General features: G+C 43.8%; 1 protein-coding gene across 1 annotated transcript; it reads right to left on the reverse strand.

The window, feature by feature from the left end:
* Positions 1 to 731: 731 nt before the first annotated feature.
* Positions 732 to 2,489, reverse strand: LOC125511114. The gene is made up of 2 exons (XM_048676402.1): positions 2,228 to 2,489; positions 732 to 974 (listed from the first exon to the last, which is right to left on the reverse strand). The coding sequence occupies exons 1-2, from the start codon at positions 2,413 to 2,415 to the stop codon at positions 887 to 889; spliced, it is 276 nt and encodes a 91-aa protein (XP_048532359.1). The 5' UTR covers positions 2,416 to 2,489; the 3' UTR covers positions 732 to 886.
* Between the last annotated feature and the right edge of the window lie 21,241 nt (positions 2,490 to 23,730).

Below are 23,730 nucleotides of genomic sequence, written 5' to 3' on the forward strand. Positions count from 1 at the left end.
TTTTCAAGGTTATGCTTGGTAGATATAGCTTGCTTGCCTCGAAAAATCACGCTTTGTAGATTTCATAGCTTGTTTGCACCAAGGGTGCTGGCCGGAGTTTTGGTTACCATTATAGTTTCAGAAGATGAAAAGAGCTTCTGTTGTTGAAGTTCTTCACTAGTTTGTTCTTCGACAACAAAAAATGGGCATTTATTTGGTAAATTTCATATGATAAAGGCATTACAAAAGTTCTAAATTTCCTGTGGCAAAGGCATAACTTGAGTTAGGGTGGAGATATGCCCTGAAGCTACCTGGTTGGTTCAAAGCCATGGCTAGATCTGGAGGTATTAGTAATGGTATGAAGAAAACGTGCTCAAGTCTAAGAGTTTTTGTCACCAGATGCTTCAGAGTCTTTGTACTACCCACCCCACCCCACCCCACCCCAGCACGTGAAATGGCTAGCAAGCTAGATATATGTCAGGAACTACAGTTTGTGCCACTAAACCACGGCTTTACAGAAAGTGAACAGCGGCAGAAATTTAACCAGAACTGCTTGATTTGGAAGAGAGAGAAAGAAACAACAGAGTCCTCTTATCTGCAAGTTCTTTAGATTTCAGTAACTCCTGATGCAACATACAGGTGGCACACCCTGGTATTATTAGCAATGCAGCGAAAATACAATGGAACATATTCGGCAAGATGGCCAGGAGAGTTAAGTAAAAGCAGCATTGTATGAATAAAACATATCAAGAGAGAGTAATAGTGTATGCCAATATTATTCCATGAAACGAACAGTTTAACCAATGACATCGGATACACAATGATGTTCTATTTTTCTTACAGGAATTACTCAACTGGAAACTCCACTTGATATCAAAACAGTGACTAGCTAGTATTCATCATCTGATTATTTGTCACCATTCTTGAGCACGGCAGCTAGACCCAGCGGCCAGTTGAACTTCGTTGACATCTCCTGACGGGCCACCTTGGAAGCCCTACAAAGCAAAGATGAGAACATCAAGTGTCAAATTAGGCTACAGGATAAGTCCTACTGAACAAATGATTAACCAATAAGAATTCAGGACATGGACCCAACAGGAGAAGTGTATTGCAGTATTTTTTTTACCCCTAAAGAAACTAATCAACTATTAGCAACCGTTATGTTTTGACAGAAGTTCCACCGTCGTTGGCCCATGTTAATATTTCAACTTACTATGGAGATCGTCATAACACATACTCCCTCCGTTCGGAATTACTTGTTTCGGAAATGGGTGTATCTAGAAGTAAAATACGTCTAGTTACATCAGTAATTCCGAACGGAGGGAGTACTAAGTAAATGTAGAATGAAAATACCACTCAATGACAAGCACAGGTACATATCAAAAACCATGCTAAATGCAACGAGTGAAGTTAACATCAGAATCACTTAAGAAAGCCCACAGGAAAAATATGCAATGAGACATGTAGGTAAATCGGTTAACAGCACATGCAGTATTATTCTACACACTATAAAGAAACTGTTAGCAAAGGGCAAAGGCAGCCTGTGGTGAGCCAAGCTGTTACGTTTTGACAGAAGCTCTACTCTCCTGCCCCTTGTTAATATTTCAATTTAGTATGAAGATCATCATACCATATAAAGTACGATAAATGCAGCATAAAATTATCACTCAAGGACGGGTACAGGTACACAACAGAAACCATGCCAACTGGAGCAAATGAATTTAAAATTGGAATCACTAAACAAAAGCCACAGGCAAATATGCAATGGGACAAATAGGTAAGTTGCTTCACAACACAAACTTGTGAACATCGCAAATGGAGATTTCCATATAATTCAACTTAACCACTAAGTGGCTAAGTTGGAAAAGTTAGCTTACCATCCAGGCTGAAACCATTGGCTGAGCTCATTTTTTATCGGCTAGTGTTGCCTTGTAAAGAGAGGTCAGTCATTCTTCTAGTGAAAAATACTAGAAATGGTTTGTGAGGCGGTACTTGTGTAAGTATGAATTGTTGGCTTGGATCCAAAATTGTTCACCACTTGGATATCAAACATGCTCACAATCGCGCCTCTTTAGGGACCAGGATAAGATTCAATCCCATCATCACTAGCTCTAACTCGCAACCTTAATTTGTCCTACGAATCACGAGCACACGACCAGACCAAGCCCGCGCTGCTTCGCGGGTACGATTGATAAAAGACAAACCGTACCGCGTGGAGCGAGAGAGGGGGGCGGGGAAGCCTTCTTACTCGGCGAACGCGGCGGCGGAGGCGGAGGCGGGCGGCGGGGGCGGGGGGGGGAGGCAGGCGGCGATGGTGGAGAAGCCCTGGCGCTGCTTGTGCTTCTGGTTGGAGGTGCAGTGGATGAAGACGATCCCCCGGCGCTTCACCACCTTGCAGAAGCCGCACAGCCGCTTCACCGATGCGCGGACCTTCATCTTCCTCTTCCTCCTCGCACCAGATCCGATTCCAAGCAGAGGAAGCGTGTCCGCTCCTCGTCCTCCTTCTCGTATTCGTGGTTAGGGTTGCGTTCCGTGGATCCGTAGATGGGCCGGGTGGATACTACAGGCCCAGGCCCGTCCACAGAATCTTCTATTTCTAAATAGATACTACTATAACCCACTGCCTATTTTTTTTCTAGACACCCAACCATGAAGTCATGCATGCAAATCATAAATTACGGGCAACCATGTCACATCATCAATTTATGCAAGTTATTCATAAGTTTTTTTAATTATATTTTGTATTCACAATACATGTGTTGGGCGATTGCATCATACCCATGAAGTTCACCCTCTACATTTTTTTTGGAAATGTCATTCTTTTAACTACAAATTCACATTTTCTATTCTTATACTCATTGTATTTTATATCATTTTTTAATCTTACATTTTCTTCACATTAGTTCTAGATGTTGTTATCAACTTTTATGTATTTCTTTTAGCAAGATTCCTGCAAGAACGCATGGTGCATCGTTTAGTATGATACTTTTTGAGTTACATCTATATAAACAAACTCAAAAAATGGGTTACATTTAATATGTAGTTTATTTTACTAAATTGCATGTAGTTTATGCAATAATTTTAAACAACCGTGGAGTTGGGTGTTTTGGAGGCCGAGCTACATGGAGTCCTTTTATTTAAAAAAAATCTAAAATCAATCCTTTTAGTTTAAAAAGAACTGAAAATATATATACACACACATAAGGATGTAATGTATATGTGCGTATAATTTTATGATTTACCCTGAATTGCAAGCTACACAAAAAAATCGTGTATTGTAATACATCCAGATATTTGAGGATGGTAGGATACTAAAATAAACACGCACACACGCGCACGTGCCCGCACACACACACACACACACACACACAATAATACATATATGCATAATTCTTTTTATAATGATTGTAATTTTTATCATTTACTTAGATTTGGACGAAAGATGTTCTACTCCAACATTATAGCATTCGTAGAATTAGAAGCGCGTAGTGAAATTGTAATTGTAATTGTAGCACACACGGTTAATATCGTTATATACAATAAAACAATAGTAATTAGAAATATCCGGAGCCCATATTTTGGGACACACGATCCTCCCCACGCCTCTCGACCATACGAAGAAGCCCCACCATAATAAGGGCGAGGCGAGGAGATCTTGTTGTGTTGCGGGTGCGGCTGCACCGTTGTTATACCCCACTTTGATGGACAATGAACAACAACAATCAATGCAACAATTCACCGGCACGATGAATATGCACACTAATCAATCCCCTCCACTTGTAGTGAACTTTGATGATAGTTTCAACCAACAAGTAAGCAACAAGATAACACAAACAACATGCACATGTGACATGGTATTTAACATGGGAAAACCTACTCAATTTAAGGAGTAAAAACCACGGATGAGGACCAACCGGTCCACACAACTTCACTATGAAAATAATGCGAGTACAAAGTTTTCTCTAGAACATCTTAGAGATTTACAACCTGCTCTCCACATTTGCAACCGAAAAAGCAACAAAAACCACAAAGAGGCAATATTTCAGCAAAACAGAATTTACACGGCTTCTGCGCCCTTTTGTATTTTGCAAGCCGCTCTTGGACTCTTAACCAAGCAACACCAATTTTGGCAGACAAATACACATACGAGTCCTTGAGATTCCTCTCAATATTTAAGCTCAATCAGACATCGTTGTCTACCCAATATGTTTGTTTCCCAAAACTACTTTGTGATGAAACTGCAATAGTCCAGACAAACAAAACCACTATCAAATTAGATGCTCCACTGACCCAATCCTCAAACCAGCTAATCAAATTGAAGTGGTCAAAGTAAGGAATGATCTTACCAAGTTTGGTGCCAATCAAACACCGTTTGAGCCTTCAATCACCAACTTGAACACCTCTAATCAAATGCAACAAACCTGAATGGTCATCTATCCTTCTTCTTCCTCCCTCTCACAGGTTGTGTGTGCACTTGTGTTCTCTCCCACTCTCTCAAATTCACAATGCCATCGTAAAGGGTGGAGTGGCTAGGGTTTTCTTCTCCCCACCTCCCTTAGAAGCACTCACAACCGTTGGATGCAGCCAAGATAAACGGCTCACATGTGTTGAACTTATGCTGCGACATACGTAGGGAGAGAGGGTTCGTGCCTATTGTTTCAACGGTGACAATGGGACAAAAGGTATATTTTTTTCTTTGGTACAGTTTATCCTAGGAATAGCAAGACGGTGCACTCATACATTTTTCATGTTTTGATCTTTGAGTTGTGCATAGTTAATGTCATGTAATGCAGGTAACGTTGATACTACAAATGATCCAAAAGAACACGCGATATAATTTAAGCCTTTGCTGACTTCATCAAGGCTCATTTGCCACATAGTCCAAATGGACCGACCATGAAATGCAGGAAAAGAACAAAGAGGATATCCTATGACTTCTACTGCCAACTAAATTAAATTAAATTTAACTACCATCCACATATTCAGATTAAAAACCTCTATTGGTTTCTCCAATCGCTCTGACGATCGTTGATCTTTGGGATCTCCATGTGTAAAGTCATCAAGTGAGAAGTAGCAGTTTTCCATGCCCAGCTCTAGTTCAGGGCCATCCGGTGGCTGATTCCCGTCTTCGCCTCCGCGGCCATTTACCTCGCTGGCGTGTTCATCACCCTCATCTGGTTGATCTCCCGACTGAACAGGCAAATCATGCTGGCGTGCTGGTGGATCTTTAGCACGGAACAATTTGCAGATCACCCACGGGTCAAGCTGCAGCAAAGCGAACAACTTTTCAGCGGTGCGGTTAAACTCGAGGAATATGATCGAGTGCATGAGGATTAAATATGTACTACAATTCATGTAAAAAAGATACTCCCTCCGTCCGGAAATACTTGTCCTAGAAATGGATTAAATGGAATCTAGACTTATTTTAGTTACATCCATTTTATCCATTTCTAGGACAAGTATTTTCGAATGGAGAGAGTATATGTAAAATTCTCAGGGCTTATCTGAATTAGTAGTAGGATTTCTAAAGCACGACAATGGAAAAGGCAAAAACCAAATAATGTCACGTCTCTCAGTTACGTCCTGGAGGATTAAAAATCACGAAAATTTGTGCCGCTGAAAAACACATACTTTTCATACTCAAATTAGTTTTTTGTGTGAATTGTACGCAAATTAGTTATGGAGATAAACGCATCATTCATCACTGAACTCTCGCGAGATGAGCACATTGGTCACACAAGTCTGAAAACGTGGAAAACGGGTCAGTTTGGTTTGCTTTATGAGCAAACGGGTCACTCTCTTCTTTTCAGTCGTTGGCGTAGCCCACGTGGCGTTGTGAGTCAGCGGTGTACATTTGCAAGAAAACCCCTAGAAAGAAAAACATATTCAGTACCGATCCCCGACTGCGCACTCCACCCCCAAACCCCGACCGGCCGACCTTGACGGCGGCTGGGTGCCCGTCGGCGGCAATGTCAACCCCGTTGGCTGTCTCCGTAGGTTGCGGCGGCGGAGAGGATGGCGAGGCAGCCGCCCCCCCTACACTAGCCGCGGCGGCTGACGAATCTGCGGGTACTGGCGGCGGCGGTGTTTGTGGTGAAGCCGTTGTCGGTGTGGTTGATGCCGGTGGTCGCGCTAGTGCTGAGCTTCTTCCTCGACGGCGATTTCCCTGGGATGATGCACCCGAGTATGGTAAGAAGCCAAACTGATTTTCCCCCTTCATTTGTGCTCTCGGATGTGTTAGCTAGGGTTTAAAAATTGGGGATATTTTGTTAGATAAGTGGATGATTTTAGGTTCAAAATTAGGGATTTTTTGTCAGTAAAGAGATGAATTTGTAATTTTTTTGCAATGCAGGGGATTGTAGTGACTTATTTAGCTTAGTAATACATCACAATGGATGGTTTTGTGGTGTTGGATCGAACCGTGTTTACATGCAGGAATCAGTAGATGTTTTTGATGGCTGTGACAAGGGTACATTCTGCTGTGCTCTGGTTGATTGGATGATCAAGCAACTAGGATATGCTTTGCCATCCATGGGATTTCCATCGTACTGGTTGGATCTAGGCAAAACAGTAGTAGATGGTTTGAGGGAGATTAACTTAGAAATCCATGCATTATCTATGGCAGATTCAGCTTGTGCAAGAGGTGGCCACAATGTGCATGTTTATGTTGATCATGATAATGTTCTGGACAAACAACTTTGGGATGATGTTCTTCTGCAACCAGTTGAGCTACCTAAAGTGATAAGTCCTTGCAAGAAAGAATTTCAGTCACAGGACATACCAGCTAGCAATCTGATGCCTACATTCAGTGAGCAAATGTTCAACATGATGTCAGGTGGATATCAAGATTTGTGCAACAACAATAGATCCATACCTGCTAGGAGGAACTTGAGTACTAATTTTGTGAAAGAAGAATTTTACATGGAAAAGAAAGGGAAGGAGAATATGTTTCCTCAGGTTGTACAGCAAGAAGAAGAATTTGCTGCTGTTAAAGAAGAAGTAGCTGGTATGCAAGAAGAAGATTTTGCTGCTATGCAAGAAGAAGATTTTGCTGCTATGCAAGAAGAAGATTATGCTGTTGAGAGTGAAGAAGAAGAGTGTGGCTATGCATCAGACTCAAGTATTGATCCAGATTTTGCAGATTCTGACTATGATTTTGAAGCTGGAGATGACACCTTATTTGATGAAAATGTTGACACTTCTGTCCCAGATGACATAATAGCTGCAACTAGGAAAGTTGTGAAAGAAGATGCAAATGGTGATGATCCAGATGTTGTTGCTACAGAGAAATTAGAGCTCCCAGAGAGTGAAGACAGGACAAAATTTGATTTCCCAGCTTTCAACAAATTGACAGACATGGAAGACCCAACATTTAAACTTGGCATGGTCTTTTCAAACCCTGCAGAATTAAGAAATGCTTTGTCCATGTACATAGTGAAGAACAGAGTAAACATAAAGAAGACAAGGAACAATGCTACCAGAATTGAAGCAAAATGTGTTGAAGGCTGCCCTTGGAGAATGATTGTTGTTAAAGATACCAGAGTTGAGTGCATGCTGATAAAGACATATGTTGGAGAGCATACTTGTGAGAGGGTGTGGGAAGTGAAAGAACTAACAGCTCCATTGCTAGCTGGAAAATTTGTTGAAGATTTCATAGATGACCCAAAGATGAATTTGACTGCTTTTCAAAACAAAGTGCAGAAGAAGTACAACATGAAGCCCAATAGATTTAAGCTAGCAAGAGCCAGGTTATATTGTCTGAAAAAGATTAGAGGAGATGAGGAGGCCCAATATGGACAGCTTTGGGACTATGGACATGAGCTAAGGAGAGCAAACCCAGGCACCACTTTCTACTTGAAGAGGATGGGTGAAACTTTGAGCACTCTATACTTATGTCTGGATGCATGCAAAAGAGGATGGCTACTGTCATGCAGGCCCATAATTTGCCTAGATGGAACTCACATAAGGACCAAGTATGGAGGACAGATTCTGACAGCAATTGGAGTAGATCCCAATGATTGCATATACCCAATTGCACTAGCTGTAGTAGAGGTGGAGTGGCATGCTTCATGGAAGTGGTTTCTTACTACTTTGAAAACTGATCTGAACATCATCAACACATCAACAATCACTATAATGAGTGATAAACAGAAGGTGTGCTTTCATCTGTGTCGTGTTCTGTTTGAAACATATCTAATTGTATGTTAACAAATTATACATGGACATGCCATATACATATTGTCTTGTGTTCCAGGGTTTGATTAAAGCAGTCAGAGAAATATTCCCTGACTCTGAACATAGGTTCTGTGTTAGACATTTGTACCAGAACTTGAACCAGCTCCACAAGGGAGAGATAGTGAAGAACCACCTATGGGCATGTGCTAGGTCAAGCAACACTACAAGGTGGCAGCAAAACATGGAGAGGTTCAAGGTTGATTGTCCAGAAGCACATGCTTGGTTAGATGAAAAGAAACCCTCAGAGTATTGCAGAGCTTTCTTCGGTGATTTTGTCAAGTGTGACATTCTTACAAATAATTCATGTGAAGTTTTCAACAAGTAATTATATACTACTAATCTTTTTCTACATCTAAGTACTTCTGCTTATTAAATGTCTATTACTAATGTTTAGTACTGCTCATGTAGGTGGATATTAGAAGCTAGAGAGTTGCCTATCCTGTCTATGTTAGAAAACATTGCTTGCAAGATAGGCACAAGATATGTCAAGATGCAGAAAGAGGCTCAGAAGTGGACTGGTCAGATTTGTCCAAAGATAAGACAGAAAGTTCAGAAAAATGCAGATTATGCGGCAAATTGCTTTGCTACTGAATATGGAAGGTCAACTTTCAAAGTTTTGAGCAATGGGGTTAGTTACATTGTAGAGCTAAACATGAGAGCTTGCACTTGCAGAAGATGGCAGTTAACTGCCATTCCATGCAGCCATGCAATAGCTTGTTGCAGACATGAGAGAATAAAACCTGAACAAATGGTATCTAGCTGCTATTCTCTTAATGCTTTTATGCAAGCTTATGGTCCAGTAGTGAAGCCTGTTAGAGATAAATCTGAATGGGAGCATGTTAATGCCCCAGTAGTAAAACCACCCTTCTATGAGAAGGTTGTTGGTAGACCATCAAGCAAAAAAAGAAGAAAAGGTCCTGAAGAAAATGAGGATGGTACAAAGTTGACCAAACATGGGGTCACTATTCATTGTGGATATTGTGGTTATGAAGGTCATAACAGGAAAGGATGCCCTAGATTGAAGGAGATTGCAAGGGCAGAAGCAGCACAAGCAGCACAAGCAGCAGAATCTCACACCCAAGTAGAACAAGAACCAACAGAGGTGCAAGATCAACAAAGACCAAAGAGAAAGAGAAGAAGAACTGTGCAAGAGAAAGTGGGCATGCCAATCTCCATTCCTAACACAAACAGAGGTCCCACAATTGTTGATGAGAATGGAGATGCTGATATACTTGAGATACTACAGGTAATAAGCAGCACACTATTTAATGTTTGATGTTTTGCATAAGAAGTACTAATACAATGTTTAATTTTTTGATCAGCACATTGATCATGTAGAACTAGATCCCAGGAAAGATCCTTCCAATGTGAAAGAATCTATGATATCTCAGCTGGCCCATGAGGTGAATTCACAAAATGCAACACTTGATGTTCTGCTTTTGTTATGTATTTCATGTTTTGATCAATCAACTCTGTTATATATTCCAGGCACCAAAGATTGTATTTGAAGATATTGAGCCTTTCCCTCTGGAATCTGGTTTTGTTGCACAATATAGAGCAAATATTCCACCACCAAGGAGAAGCACAGTAACAGCTGATCAGCTCAGAGGTCAAACAAGGGATAGGTCTGGAAGAAGAAGAGTAGCTAGAACTGCAGCTAGTGCAGTGAATAGGAGGGGTGCAAATCAAAGAAGAGAAAGAGGCAGCACTAGCAACAGTGCAGCAGCAGGAACATCTAGTGCAGGAGGGTTTCAATTTCTTCTGTTTGGAGACAGAGGAGGCAGAGCAGGAGGAAGAGCAGGAAGAAGAGGGGGAAGAGGAGGAAGAAGAGGAGGCAGAAGAGGAGGAAGATCAAGAAGCATGGCAGAACAGGATGAAGAAGAGATCAACAACACACAATCAGCCCCACAAGACTGATATCATGCTTTGTAATTCAGTGTTGAGGCTTGGAAATGCTTTGTAATTCTGTCTGTTGGGAACTGCTTTACTTTTGGTAGTGTTACAGGCTTGGAAATGTAGCTACTTTAACCTGGTAGTTTGGTTTGTTAACATGACAAAATGATAACTGCTGCTATCCTGCCTTAAATGAATTGTCATCTTCTAGCTAGCATTGCTGAGAATTGAATTGTCATCTTTTCTGCAAGAGTGTACTAGTATCTTCTCTGACTCTGTTATGTTACATACTGCATATCAACTACTTTCTTCCACACTAAATGCATACTGCATGTAGGTTGACAACACAAATTGTGAACTAGTTCATTTCACATAAATAGCATAGTGCATATGAGAGATAAACCACAACATAAAGGATACAACAATAGCAGGTCTGGATACAACAAACTGGTTACATCAGGTCTGGGTACACTTGTTCTTAAACACAAAGGCTACAATACCACAATAGAACACAGCAGATACATATATCAGATGTTGCATCTACATCTTGAAAAGACCACCTGCACGGCCATCTGTCCCTGGACCTGCAAATCCATGCCCACCTCCAATGTATGCCCTCTCTGCTCCATCAATTGTACCAGGATAGCAACTAAAAGTGTGACAACGAGCACTGTTGGAATCATCGTCGTAATCGTAAGCAGGCGGCAACTCTGTTAATATTGGGCTCCGATCTATAACCTTCAGAATATGGATCTTCACAACATGCAGAATTGTTGGCTTCTCGAGTGTCAGCTGACTGGAAGGTGGTGAAATTGGCCCGTCAGAGTCTGAGGTAGGATAATCTCGTGGTAGGTCAGGTTCTGGCAGCTCAACTTCATATAACTTGGGCACTTTGTTAGGATTTTTCATCCACGCTTCAACAACGATGAAACAACGATCAGTTGGCTTCACCATCTTCACGAGTTCGCCGCCGAGATTGCTTATGAGCTTGCCAACAAAATCAACCTCCCATGCTTCTTGCGGCAGCCCATCTAAGCTCAACCTAGTTAAAAACTTCAAAGACGACGCCTCGCCACCCATCCCACGGTGCCAACGGCTAAACTGGATCGTCGCTCCGCCGGCGGTAAGCTTACGGGAGTGGTTGATGAGCACGCGAGTGCAATCCTCGCCAGACCGGAACCGCACAAGAAAATCCGCCGGAGGGGAACATACCTTGACCATGATGTGGTCGCGGGAGAGGCCGCATTGCGACTCCAAAGCAGCAACCACCTGTGCCGGCGACACGGGAGGCCGGTGCCCTTCCACTGTACCCACCAGTGCACGACCACGCAACTTCTCCTCCACCCGGTACATCCCCGTCGTGCGCTGGAGCACACAGCGGCCGTACTCAGGCCTCAACTCCGGCTCGCCGCGCCTCCAGCACTCCGCCGGGAAGAAGACACTCCCCTCCCTGTTCTCCGGCCGCCAGCTCTCTCCCTCGAACTGCTCCATCTCGAGCAAAGTGACGGCTGCGGCAGATCGAAAGAGAGGATGAAGTGAGAAGAATGCTAGGGTTTGGCACGAATCGGGCTAACAGGATTTTGACTGGGGAGGGGATGCACTATTTGCAAAAAAACCCAACCCAAAATACTGACGGGGCCGCATTGCATAAAGGACAAAAAACTGACAGTGGGCCCAAGCTGAGTCAGCCAGCCACGTCGGCCCCGTCACGGCTCGAAACGGGATATTGACCAATTTGCTCATAAAACAAACCAAACTGACCACTTTTCCACGTTTTGACACTTGTGTGACCAATGTGCTCATCTCGCGAGAGTTCGCTGACCAATGGTGCGTTTATCTCTTAGTTATGAACCTCCGAATTATACCACATTGGTAGACGAATCAAATTGCAAAAGAGAAGAAAAAAAAGAGAAAAGGTTACCAGCATGGAGGAGGGATTAGGGTCTTCCTGGTACTTCTCCATGCGGTACTCCTTCAACCTCCAGGGGGTGGACGTCCCCTTTGGCTGGTGGCCGAGCTTGAATGTGAGAGTGTTCACTCTCCCGATCTTGACATTATTCTTGTCTAGTACATCTTCCTCTTTGCCGCTGGATTTCCAAGCCCACCGTCCCGACGGACCGAACTGGCCGGGTGCCGTTCTTGTATTTCCGGTCCCTGGATGAGAACACGTACCATACCCCTTCCTGGCTCTCCCCGTACTTCTCTGTAAAAAGATGCAGAGTTGATGAAGTATCACAAGTTTTTGTACTCCAATTCGTGTAAGCCTTAATTAATTAACCATGATCAAAATATACCAAAAAATACGAGTGCGGAGTGCCTGATTAATTACCTTGGACCGTGTCGGGATGGTCCTCGAAGACGTCGAACTCCTTGATGAAGTTGACGGGCAACGGGTGGCCGTGGTACTTCCTCTCCAGGTACCAGATGATCTCCGCGTCCGTGACCTGGGAAAAGTTTGTAATCCAAACCAAATCCAGACCAATCCATACATGTACACGTGTACCAATCAAACTAAACCAATCCAAACTATAAGTGCTAGAAACCAAACCAAACTGAACTGCTCATGTTTTCAAACCAAACCAATCCAGCCCATTTCCTATAATTGGTTTCTGTCCAAATTTTCAAACTATGGACATTCGCACATGCGGACGTGGATAGCTCCTGAATCCTGATGCATGAATACTACTTGCCATCACTGAACACCGTGGCTGTTTATGCATGCATGAACATCGTGGCTGTTTTTTTCTTTTTTTTTGCGGGGGAACAACGTGGCTGTTGACGCAGCTTGCTGCAGTCAGCGAAGTAGCAGACACGCCGGCTAACCTCGGGTGCACTGGTGCGTAGCACCCATATAGGCGGGCAACAAGTTCCAACCCTGGCCTTGGCAGGCTTGGTCACCGGCAGCGGCGTCTTACCTGCAGAGAGATTCAGCTGCAGCCCATCGACCCCTAGTGGTGGCCGTCGACCATCGAGGCTGCTAGTACGATTTGGTCGCTGGATTTGGTTTCAGACTATGGGTTGAAACTGTTTGAGACCAATTGTTCTCTGTCCAGACCAAACCAATCCAGCCCAAAAATAGGTGCAGCCCAGACCAAATTGAATTAACGTAGTGTCTCAGTTTACTTTGTCCAATCCAATGACAGCCCAATAGGAAACCAAACTGAAACTATAGTTTGAATCCAAACTATTCCCAGGTCCGTCGGCTTGAACCGGACGCCCGGGATGTTCGTGTCCGCGTATTCCACCACCTTTTGCTCCTCCTCCACCTCCGCGCTGCCGGCGCCCACGGTTTCCTGCCGGGCGATGATGGCAGACGCGGTAGCAGCTTCTTGCTGCCGGCGCCCAGCTGCAGAGGCGGTGTTGGCGACCTTCGACTTGGGCTTGGACTTTGCGGTGCTGCCACGAGGCCGGCCGCGGCGCCGCCCTCCGGCCGGCTTGGTGGTTTCAGCTGCCGGCGGTGGTGGCGCGTCCGGGAGTACGGCGTGCTCTGGAGCGGCTTCGGAGTAGCAGTACTGAGTTTCTCCCATGGTCGCCATGGCTGGTAGCTGCTGGATGTAGTGCGGCAGTTGCGTCGCTGGCTGCACGGAGGGTGCTAGCGGGGTGGCGCTCAACGGCGGCAGTGAGGAGGTGTTAAAATAAGAGTCGCCGAAAAGGCTGGCATTCATGGCGTCGTTGTTGCCGAGCGCAGGGATGCTCGACTCTTCATCTGGTTGCGATGGATAACGATGCAGCTGTTGCGACGGCGGAGGCATCGCCGGCTGCACGAAGGGTGCAAACGGGGTGTCGTCCAACAGAGGCGGCAGTGAGGGGTTAAGATAATCGATATAGCTGAAAACGCTGGCATTGATGGCGTCATCGTTGTCGAGCGCAGAGATGTTCGACCATTCATCTGGTTGCGACGGATAATTACACGGCGGTGGCAAGAAAAAGGACGGGGACGACTGCTGCGGCGTCGACGGCAAGGAGTTGGGGTCCGGCGCCGGGGTGGGCTGTGCCGGTGGTGGTGGTGGAGCGCCGGGATGGCCGGCCACGCCGTCGTTCTCGTCGGGACAATTCGTCGCCATTGCCAATCTACATCAAATGTTCTAACACCATCATACCATCGTAAGTTCGTAACAGATCGATCGATAACTTGTCAACAGTAGCTCGAATCGAAGGCTTTACGATGCAGCAACAGGACTAGAAATTAAGTTCCAATTTCAGACAAGTAGTGCTCGTACGTGGAATCAGAATCACGTTGTAGCAAAACCAAAAAATAATCTGGAATGAATTAGGGCAAAGCGGGAGTTAGCGATAGCAAGTTGCCGTGCGTACCTGCCGTGTTTAGGTTTACTCGCCAAGGAGACGATCGACTGACGTAGATGAGGAAAACTCCCGATTAGCAAAATCGGAAGGCTGGTACGGACTAAACTATATATACTGCGATTATGTGTTTTTAGGCAAAAGAAATATATTGCGATTATCCAAACGAGGTGTTGTAGTCATTCTCCAAAAACAATTGCTTCTGGGCCTGGCCTCCCAACGTAAGGGCCCTAACGTATATTTTCATTTCTTTCGACTGCTTTTCTTTTCTATCGGTTTTTTATTCTTCTTTCCATTTTTCTTTTCACGGCTCTTTTTTTTTACCTTTTTATTCATATTCTTTTTAAAATTCGTGATCATTTTTTTATGTAGGGGACACCTGGAAAATGTGAGAACTTTTTAAAATTTTGCAGACATTTTTAGAATTACTAGAAAAAAATAGAATTCACAAAAAAATAAAAATCAGGTTTTTTAAAAAAATTGAGAATGTCTTTAAAATGAGTGAACACTTTTAAATCAAAAAGGGAAGACCCATATGCATATTTTGATTGGGAAGAGCAGTGTAATCTGATTTATCACATTCACAATCTCGCTGATCCAAAGAGAGTCAAGCTTACTTCTGTTGAGTTTTTCTCGTTATGCACTTACTTGGTGGAATCAGTTGTAGGAGAATCATCTTTGTTGGGTCATAATCTCATTAGTACATGGGAAGAGATGAAGTAGACCATGGGGCGTCGTTTGTTCCTTCACAATATCAAACTGACCTACGAAAAAAATATTGCAACAGCACCCAAGGCTCCCGCACAATTGAGGAGTATTGTAAGGAGTTGTAATTACTTTTAGTTTGTTCCCAAATTTATGATGATGAAAGTCAAAGATGGCAAGATTTATGCATGATCTTTTAATACTGGGATTTCATAATTTGTAAAGTGTTTACCTATAACACTCTACAAGATATTTTGAGCAAGCAAAGCGCATAGAGAAGAAGGTGTAGCCGAGCAACCATGTTTGTTAATATCAGAACGCACCACCACACAATTGCATAGATCACAACTGAGTGCCTTTCATGGTGGTTCTTGACGCTAGCATACACCACACCATTTGGCTCAACCAGCTGCCACCCGGCGACCTGCGGTTTCTTCGGCATGATCACTAGCTCCTCGTAATGTTGACAAGCGTCCTGTCGCTACTACTGCCAGTAGTTCTACACCCACGCCTGTACCATCATCTCGATGCCGAGATATTGAGTGTTGGAAGTGCAAAGGACTTGACCATATTTCTTCCGAGTGTCGAAACAAGAGTTTTATTCATCAGTGAGCAAGGTGAATGGGAATCTGGGTGTGAACATGAAGATAATGGGGAACAAGATGATGATGAATCTAAAGAAGAAACAAGTCACCGAAGTAATATTCAGACCGCCCAGGGGGTTGCTTTATTTCTCGGCGAGTGCTTAGTGTTAATGCAACTAGAGAAGAGAGGGCGGTATAATATTTTCACACTCGTGGAACCACCAAGAACAAGGTATGCATAATTTTGTTGACAATGGCAGTTGTAATAACACTGCAAATTCAGATTTAGTGGAGAGGTTAGGGTGAGACAAATAAAGCACACAAGTCCCTATAAGATGCAATGGCTCAATGATTGTGGAACTTTTCGAGTGATTAAGCTGGTGACTGTTCAATTTTACCATGGGAGGTGCCGAGATCAAATGGAGTGTGACGTGGTGCCAATGCAAGCCTGCCAACTGTTGTTGGGAAGACCTTGGTTGTTTGATCATGATGTTCAAATTAGTAGTGTGATAACCGTCTCACATTCCAATATGAAGGAGAACTAATATCCTTGCTCCCTTGGACAAACAAAGAGATATTAATGGATGATTAGATAAAGAAAGAGCGAGAGCGAGAGAGAGAGAGAGACTTGAGTGAGATCCACCAACATAGAGAGAGAGACACTTGAGTGAGATCCACCAACATAGAGAGAGAGAGAATCCAACACCAAACAAAACTCCACAACTCAAATTAACCAAGGCATGGGAAAGCATGGATTAGTGGATTATAGTTTCTGCGTTCTTCATACTTTCGTACAAGGACAATTTTGTTTCTAAAGTTTTCTTACCCTCTACCACTCCTAGTGTTGTTCTTGCAATTTTGCAGGGGGTATGAAGATGTGTTTACCGACGAAGTACCATCGGGATTGCCACCACAAAGGAGCACCATTGACAAATCGTCCATCGTACCGCACAAACCCGGAGTAAACCAAGGGGATTAAACGACAAGTTTAGGATCTACTAAAAAGTTTGTGTAAGGTAAACTCTTTCTTCTCGTGTTGTACCGGTCCTTTTAGTACCTAAGAAAGATGGGTCTTGGAGTGTGTAGATTGTCGAGCTATTAACAACATAACCATGAAGTGTAGGCGTCCAATACCTAGACTTGATGATATGCTTGATGCACTTAGTGGCTCCACTATCTTTTCTAAAATTTATTTGCGAAGTGGATACCACCAAATTAGAATGAAAGACAATGATGAGTGGAAAATTGCTTTCGAAACAAATTTTGGCTTATGCGAGTGGTTGTTTACGCCTTTTGGGGTAAAAATGCACCTACTACTTTCATGAGGTTGATGAATAATGTTCTTAGAGATTACATTGGCAAGTTTGTAGTTGTCTACTTTGATGATTCTGATTCATAGCAAAACTGTGGACGAACATGTCGAACAAATAAATGATGCGTGGTTTTTGTTCTCAGGGGGTTATATGCTAACATTGAAAAGTGCACAATTTTCACCGACAAGGTTGTGTTTCTTAGCTTTGTTGTTTCAGTCCGAGGTGCAGAAATAGATGTAGAGAAGATCAAGGCCATTCATGAAATGGCTCCCTGGTGACCCACAAGTATAGGGAATCAACCGTAGTCCTTTATATAAGTAAGAGTGTTGAACCCAATGAGGAGCAGATGGAAATGACAAGCGGTTTTAAACAAGGTATTTTCTACAAACACTGAAATTGCCGGTAACGAGTACTTTGATAGCAAGATAATTTGTAACAAGTGACAAGTAGCAATAGTAACTAAGGTGAAACAAGTTAGCCCAATCCTTTTTGTTGCAAAGGACGGGCCGGAGCGATATCTTATTGAAAGTGCGTAAGTCGACTAGAGGGGGGGTGAATAGGCGATTTTTATGAATTCTTCACTGAGGAATTTCAGGGTGAGGAAATTCCTAAGCGAAGAACTACTTGCAGCGGAATAAGTACTCAGATGCAAACATAACAGAACCTAAGCATGGTCATCATGATGAAATAAAAATAAGCACAGAGTACAGAAAGCGTAAACACATGATAAACAGTATGAAGAAAAACAGACTGAATAAATTGAACTGAGGAAACTGAGAAAGTCTTCAGTCAAAGTCTTCGAACAGATATGAACAAGCAGACAACATATTAATGAGGAAATGGAAGGGTTGAGGAAATAGAACCAGTAGGCTTGGTGAAGACAATGATTTGGTAGACCACTTCCAACTGTTGTGACAGTTGTACGTCTGGTTAGGGCGGCTAGGTATTCAAACCTGAGGACACACAGTCCTGGACACCCATGTTGGGGAACGTAGTAATTTCAAATTTTTCCTATACACACGCAAGATCATGGTGATGCATAGCAACGAGAGGGGAGAGTGTCGTCCATGTACCCTCGTAGACCGTTAAGCGGAAGCGTTATGACAACGTGGTTGATGTAGTCGTACGTCTTCACGATTGACCGATCCTCAGTACCAAACGTACGACGCCTCCGTGTTCAGCACATGTTCAGCTCGGTGACATCCCGCGAACTCACGATCCAGTAGAGCTCGGGGAAGAGTTTCGTCAGCACGACAGCATGGTGACGATGTTGATGAAACTACCGTCACAGGGCTTCGCCTAAGCACCGCTACGATATTACCGAGGTGGATTATGGTGGAGGGGGGCACCGCACACGGCTAAGAGATCAACATATCAATTGTTGTGTCTATGGGGTGCCCCCTGCCCCCGTATATAAAGGAGCTAGGGGGGAGGCGGCCGGCCAAGGAGGAGGGCGCGTCAAGGGGGGAGTCCTACTCCCACCGGGAGTAGGACTCCCTCTTGTCCTAGTTGGAGTAGGAGAGAAGGAAGGGGGAGAAGAGAGAAGGAAAGGGGGAGGGGGCGCGCGGCTGCCCTTGGCCGCCCCTCCTCTTCTCCCACTAAGGCCCATTAGGCCCAATATACTCCCCGGGGGGTTCCGGTAACCCCTCGGTACTCCGGTAAATGTTCGAAACCTCCCGAAACCTTTCTGGTATCCGAACATAGTCATCCAATATATCGATCTTTACGTCTCTACCATTTCGAGACTCCTTGTCATGTCCGTGATCATATCCAGGACTCCGAACTACCTTCGGTACATCAAAACACAAAAACTCATAATACCGATCGTCATAGAACTTTAAGCGTGCGGACCCTATGGGTTCGAGAACTATGTAGACATGACGGATACACGTCTCCGGTCAATAACCAATAGCGGAACCTGGATGCTCATATTGGTTCCTACATATTCTATGAAGATCTTTATCGGTCAAACCGCATAACAACATACATTGTTCCTTTTGTCATCGGTATGTTACTTGCCCGAGATTCGATCGTCGGTATCTCAATACCTAGTTCAATCTCGTTACCGGAAAGTCTCTTTACTCGTTCTGTAATGCAACATCCCACAACTAACTCATTAGCCACATTGCTTGCAAGGCTTATGGTGATGTGCATTACCGAGAGGGCCCAGAGTTACCTCTCCGACAATCGGAGTGACAAATCCTATTCTTGATCTATGCCAACTCCACGAACACCTTCGGAGACACCTATAGAGCACCTTTATAATCACCCAGTTACGTTGTGACGTTTGGTAGCACACAAAGTGTTCCTCCAATATTCGGGAGTTGCATAATCTCATAGTCATAGGAACATGTAAAAGTCATGAAGAAAGCAATAGCAGTAAACTTAAACGATCAAGTGCTACGCTAACGAAATGGGTCAAGTCAATCACATCATTCTCCTAATGATGTGATCCCGTTGATCAAATAACAACTCATGTCTATGGCTAGGAAACTTAACCATCTTTGATCAATGATCTAGTCAAGTAGAGGCATACTAGTGACACTATGTTTGTCTATGTCTTCACACATGTATTATGTTTCCGGTTAATACAATTCTAGCATGAATAATAAACATTTATCATGAACTAAGGAAATAAACAATAACTTTATTATTGCCTCTAGGGCATATTTCCTTCAACCCAGTCCTGAACACACAGCTTAGGACAATTAGTCCTCGCCGTATTCCCCTTGAGCTAAGGTCACACAGACCTCGCCCAATTACTCGTGGTAAGTCTTCAGGTGACTTCCAAACCATCACATACTTGGTCACTCGGCGATCCATAATTTCCTCTTGGATGCTCTAGACCATGACGCCTAACCGTCTGGAAGATGCACACTCTTCAAAGGTAACAAGCGTCAGATCCACGCAGGATCAATCTCTTCAGTGATGCTCAATCACTTTGGGTTTGTAGGTGTTTGGGTTTGGGTTTTCCTCACTTCATGATTTTCGCTCAAAGTCCTCGGAGGATGGGATGCTCTCAAATCACAAGTGTCAGTTTCTCTCGGAGTAGCCAACCAGCTAGTGGTTGTAGGGGGCGGCTATTTACAGCCTAGGGAGCAGCCCGACATGATAAGACATAAATGCCCTTCAATGATATGACCGTTAGGTGGAAGGATATTTTGGGACAGCTGGCACGTAGCACAGCAACGGTCGGAAATTTGACTATCAAATTCCTCAGGGCTATCATGTTCCTCACTTGTAGGCAATCCGCACTGGCGAATTCCTAACTCCTCAGTCGGAACAAATTCCTCAGAGACCAGAAGAACTTCGTCTCTATCATTGAAGAAGTTGACTGAACTGCATGAGATTTCCAATGGCTTCACTCGAAGGGATTGGTAGGTGTAGGATTTTGAGTTGAGCATCACTTGGAAACTTTTCCTTCGTATTTCCTTGACCCCCTTTAACAGTACGGTGTTTCCTATGACTCAAGAAAGAGAAAAATGAAACTACGAAAATAGAAGTCTTCACGCTTCATGTTCCTCGAATGAATACCAAGTCTTCATGGTCACATCAATTTCTTCACTTTCAAAGTCTTCAGAAATCCAAAGTCTTCAGTTGAAGAACTTCATTTTTAGGGGTCGACTTTCTCTATAAATATCAAACTCCTCATAGACTTATAGACCTGTGTACACTCACAAACGCACCAGTCCCTTAACCTATAAGTCTTCAATACACCAAAATCATTAAGGGGCACTAGATGCACTTACAATCTCTCCCTTTTTGGTGATTGATGACAATATAGGTTAAGTTTTCAATGGTGATAAACACATGAAGTGTAAATACTGATATTGAGGAATTTGATTTGCAAGATATAGAAGAAATCCCCCTGAAGGTGTGCATAGTGAGGAATTTTCTTTTGAATCAATGCACACTTGAAGAGTAGAGTCATGGAGATCTCCCCCTATATCTTGTAATTCATGCACACATTTAACATATAATATGACGAATTTGAAATGCATGATGAAATATGGTGACTGATGTAATTCAGCATGCGTGCATTAACAAAAATGAGGAATAAGCATGCAGAAGAACATAGCAAAAGTATCAGACCACCATCGGGTTTTAAGTTTACAACTCGATCTGGCAAAGTCTTCAAAAGAACGAGAGTTGTAACTTAGAAAAAACGCCCATATAAGTAGACTCGCTTGAAGACTAACTCAAATTTCTCCCTCTTTGTCATCGATCGACCAAAAGGGACGAAAAATGAGGACTAACGCCCCTGAAGAATATCATCACTGAGTCGATGAAGGAGCGCCAGTATTGTTGGGGTCGGTTGTTGAAGTAGGGCCTGCCGCAGTGTCGTTCAAGTCTTCATGTTCATCAGTCGCGAGTGGTGAAGAATATGAGCTGGCTACCAAGGAAGGAACTTTGGTATTCTTGAATTTCTTCGCCGGTGGCTGAGACCATTCAAAGTCCTGCTTGAAACCCATTTGCTTCAGATCATCTTCACCATACAGATGTGACAGAACAACCCAGGTGCGACCGAAGACTTCATGGAGGTAGTAATGGTTTTTCTTCACTGCATTGTGTGTAGCAGTCATGTTGTGAAGAATAGAATGAAACTGACGCTTAACCCGTTTGTGGTTAAGATCGACCTTCTGGTGAAGACTGAGGAGAAGCTCACGATCAGTCATCACCCTTGGAGCTGTGTCTTGAGGATTTTTCTTAGAAGCATTTGCGGCAGAGTCATGAGTGGCAGAGTCATCATTGGTGGAGTAGGATGCAGCTTTGCGGAACAGGCCATCCAATGGATGAATGCCTTCATCAATAATAGCAGTAGCCTTGCCCTTTTCATCAGATGAGGAAAATGTCCGCTTGAGGACTTCTATGGGGGGCAAGTAACTGACATGATTCTAAAGATCAGCCTTGTAGTTGATTGAAGACCTTGTTCTGAGGAATCTCATAATCCAAGGAGCATAAGGCTTCAACTCAAATGGAGAGAGGGCAACATTTGCCAGAGTCCTCATGAAGAAGTCATGGTAGTTGATGGGAATGCCATGTATGATATTGAATAGCAGATTCTTCATGATGCCAACAACTTCTTCATCATTTGAATCATGGCCTTTAATTGGACTCAATGTCTTCGTCAAAATGCGATAGACAGTTCTAGGTACAAATAGCAATTCCTTCACGAGGAATTTGGTCCTTGGGTCTTGATCGGGCTTCAGCGGCTTCATCAACACTTGCATGTAGTGAGCGGTACGTTCGGGTTCATGATATATGCAGCGAGCGCCTTCAAGGGGAGGACTGACAGGCAGGGCATGAAGCAATTTAGAGGCCGGTGCTTTGTAGTGAGTATTCTCTGTCATCCAGTCCAATACCCAAGAGTTCACATCTTCAAAGTCTCCTGTGATGTGCAGCGTTGCATAGAATTGAAGAATTAGCTCTTCATTCCAATCAATAATATCAGTGCAAAAGTTGAGCAGCCCAGCGTCATGAAGAACACTGAGGACTGGCGCGTAGCAAGGCAGTGATTCCAGGTCCACGTGTGGAATATGCTCATGGTCGAAGACTTTATCTTTGTTGAAAAGTGGCGAAGAATAGAAGTTTGCTTGGCTGGTAGTCCAGAAGCGCTTCCTTCTAAGATGAGCAGAGTCATAGGGGTTGTAGTCCGTGAAGAAAACATGCTCGTGGAAGAAGTCATCAGCCTTGAATTTTTGCTTCTTTGAGAAAGGATCCTTTGGCTTGGGGTGAGGAGTGTCAGTCAATTGCATCACAACCTCAGGAATCGCAATCTCAGGATCCGAGGGCTGAGGAATTTCAGTTTCTTCTTCAGTGGCAGCCTGGGTCTTCAATTCTTCAGCAGCAATGTCATCAGCACTAGTGGCTGGAATCTCTTCAGGGATGGATGGAGTGGGGTGTGGTTCTTTAGAACCCATTTGAACTTTAGTAGTCACTGGGGACTGAGGAATTTGTTGCGGAGGAGTGAACAAAGGAGAATTGGGGTGCTGACTTTCCCAAAAGTCATCATTCAGTACTGGCGTTGTGCACCCAATGTCCACATCCTCATCTTCTCCACTCATTTCTTCAAGGCCGGCCTCTTCAGCAGTAACCTGAGGCATGGGAGATGAAACAACCAGGGTTGAAGGGATTGCATCCACTTCAATTTCTTCATCCAACTGCTCTAAAGAAGCAGCAGAAGGAATGTCTTCATCGGATCCGCTTGGGATCACATATTCTTCATCAAAAGGAACGAGTTCCTTTGATGGCATGCTTGAGACTGGAACAACATCAATCGGATTTTCAAACGAGCTGGCCAATTTCTTCATCTTCTTCGGAGCTGAAGAGTCTGATGAAGTTGATGTTTTCCTTTTCTTCACAGCTGCACGCTCCGCAGCCTTGGTCTTCTTCGCTTCTGATGTAGAAGGAAGAATTGGACTTGGTGCAGGTGCAGGAGGAGCAGAGGAAATTGGTTCCATTTCTTAGGCACAACTGATGCAGTTGCCCTGGCATAAGCAGTTTCTTCAGGCACAGCGGTTGAAGCTTCAGATGGCCTGACAATTTCTTTAGGCGCAACACTAGTGGTTGCCCTGGCAGTTTCATCAACGGCTGAAATGTAGTCATCAGCCCTGGTACTAGCATTTTCTTCAGCAGCCTGATTATCATCAGCGATGCTGGCATTTTCTTCAGTAGGCTGAGCAGATGCTTCAGCCTGAGGAAATTCTTGTTGCGTTGGG

This window comes from Triticum urartu, chromosome 5 (genome assembly GCF_003073215.2).
Source record: "Triticum urartu cultivar G1812 chromosome 5, Tu2.1, whole genome shotgun sequence".
Taxonomy (NCBI): domain Eukaryota; kingdom Viridiplantae; phylum Streptophyta; class Magnoliopsida; order Poales; family Poaceae; genus Triticum; species Triticum urartu.

What these genes read in the sequence shown, in the direction of transcription:
- LOC125511114 (XM_048676402.1), bottom strand. Translation starts at nt 2,415, where the DNA reads ATGAAGGTCCGCGCATCGGTGAAGCGGCTGTGCGGCTTCTGCAAGGTG. An exon ending in TCCGCCGCCGCGTTCGCCGA is followed by an intron (nt 975 to 2,227) that starts GTAAGAAGGCTT and finishes TTTGCTTTGTAG; the next exon opens with GGCTTCCAAGGTGGCCCGTC.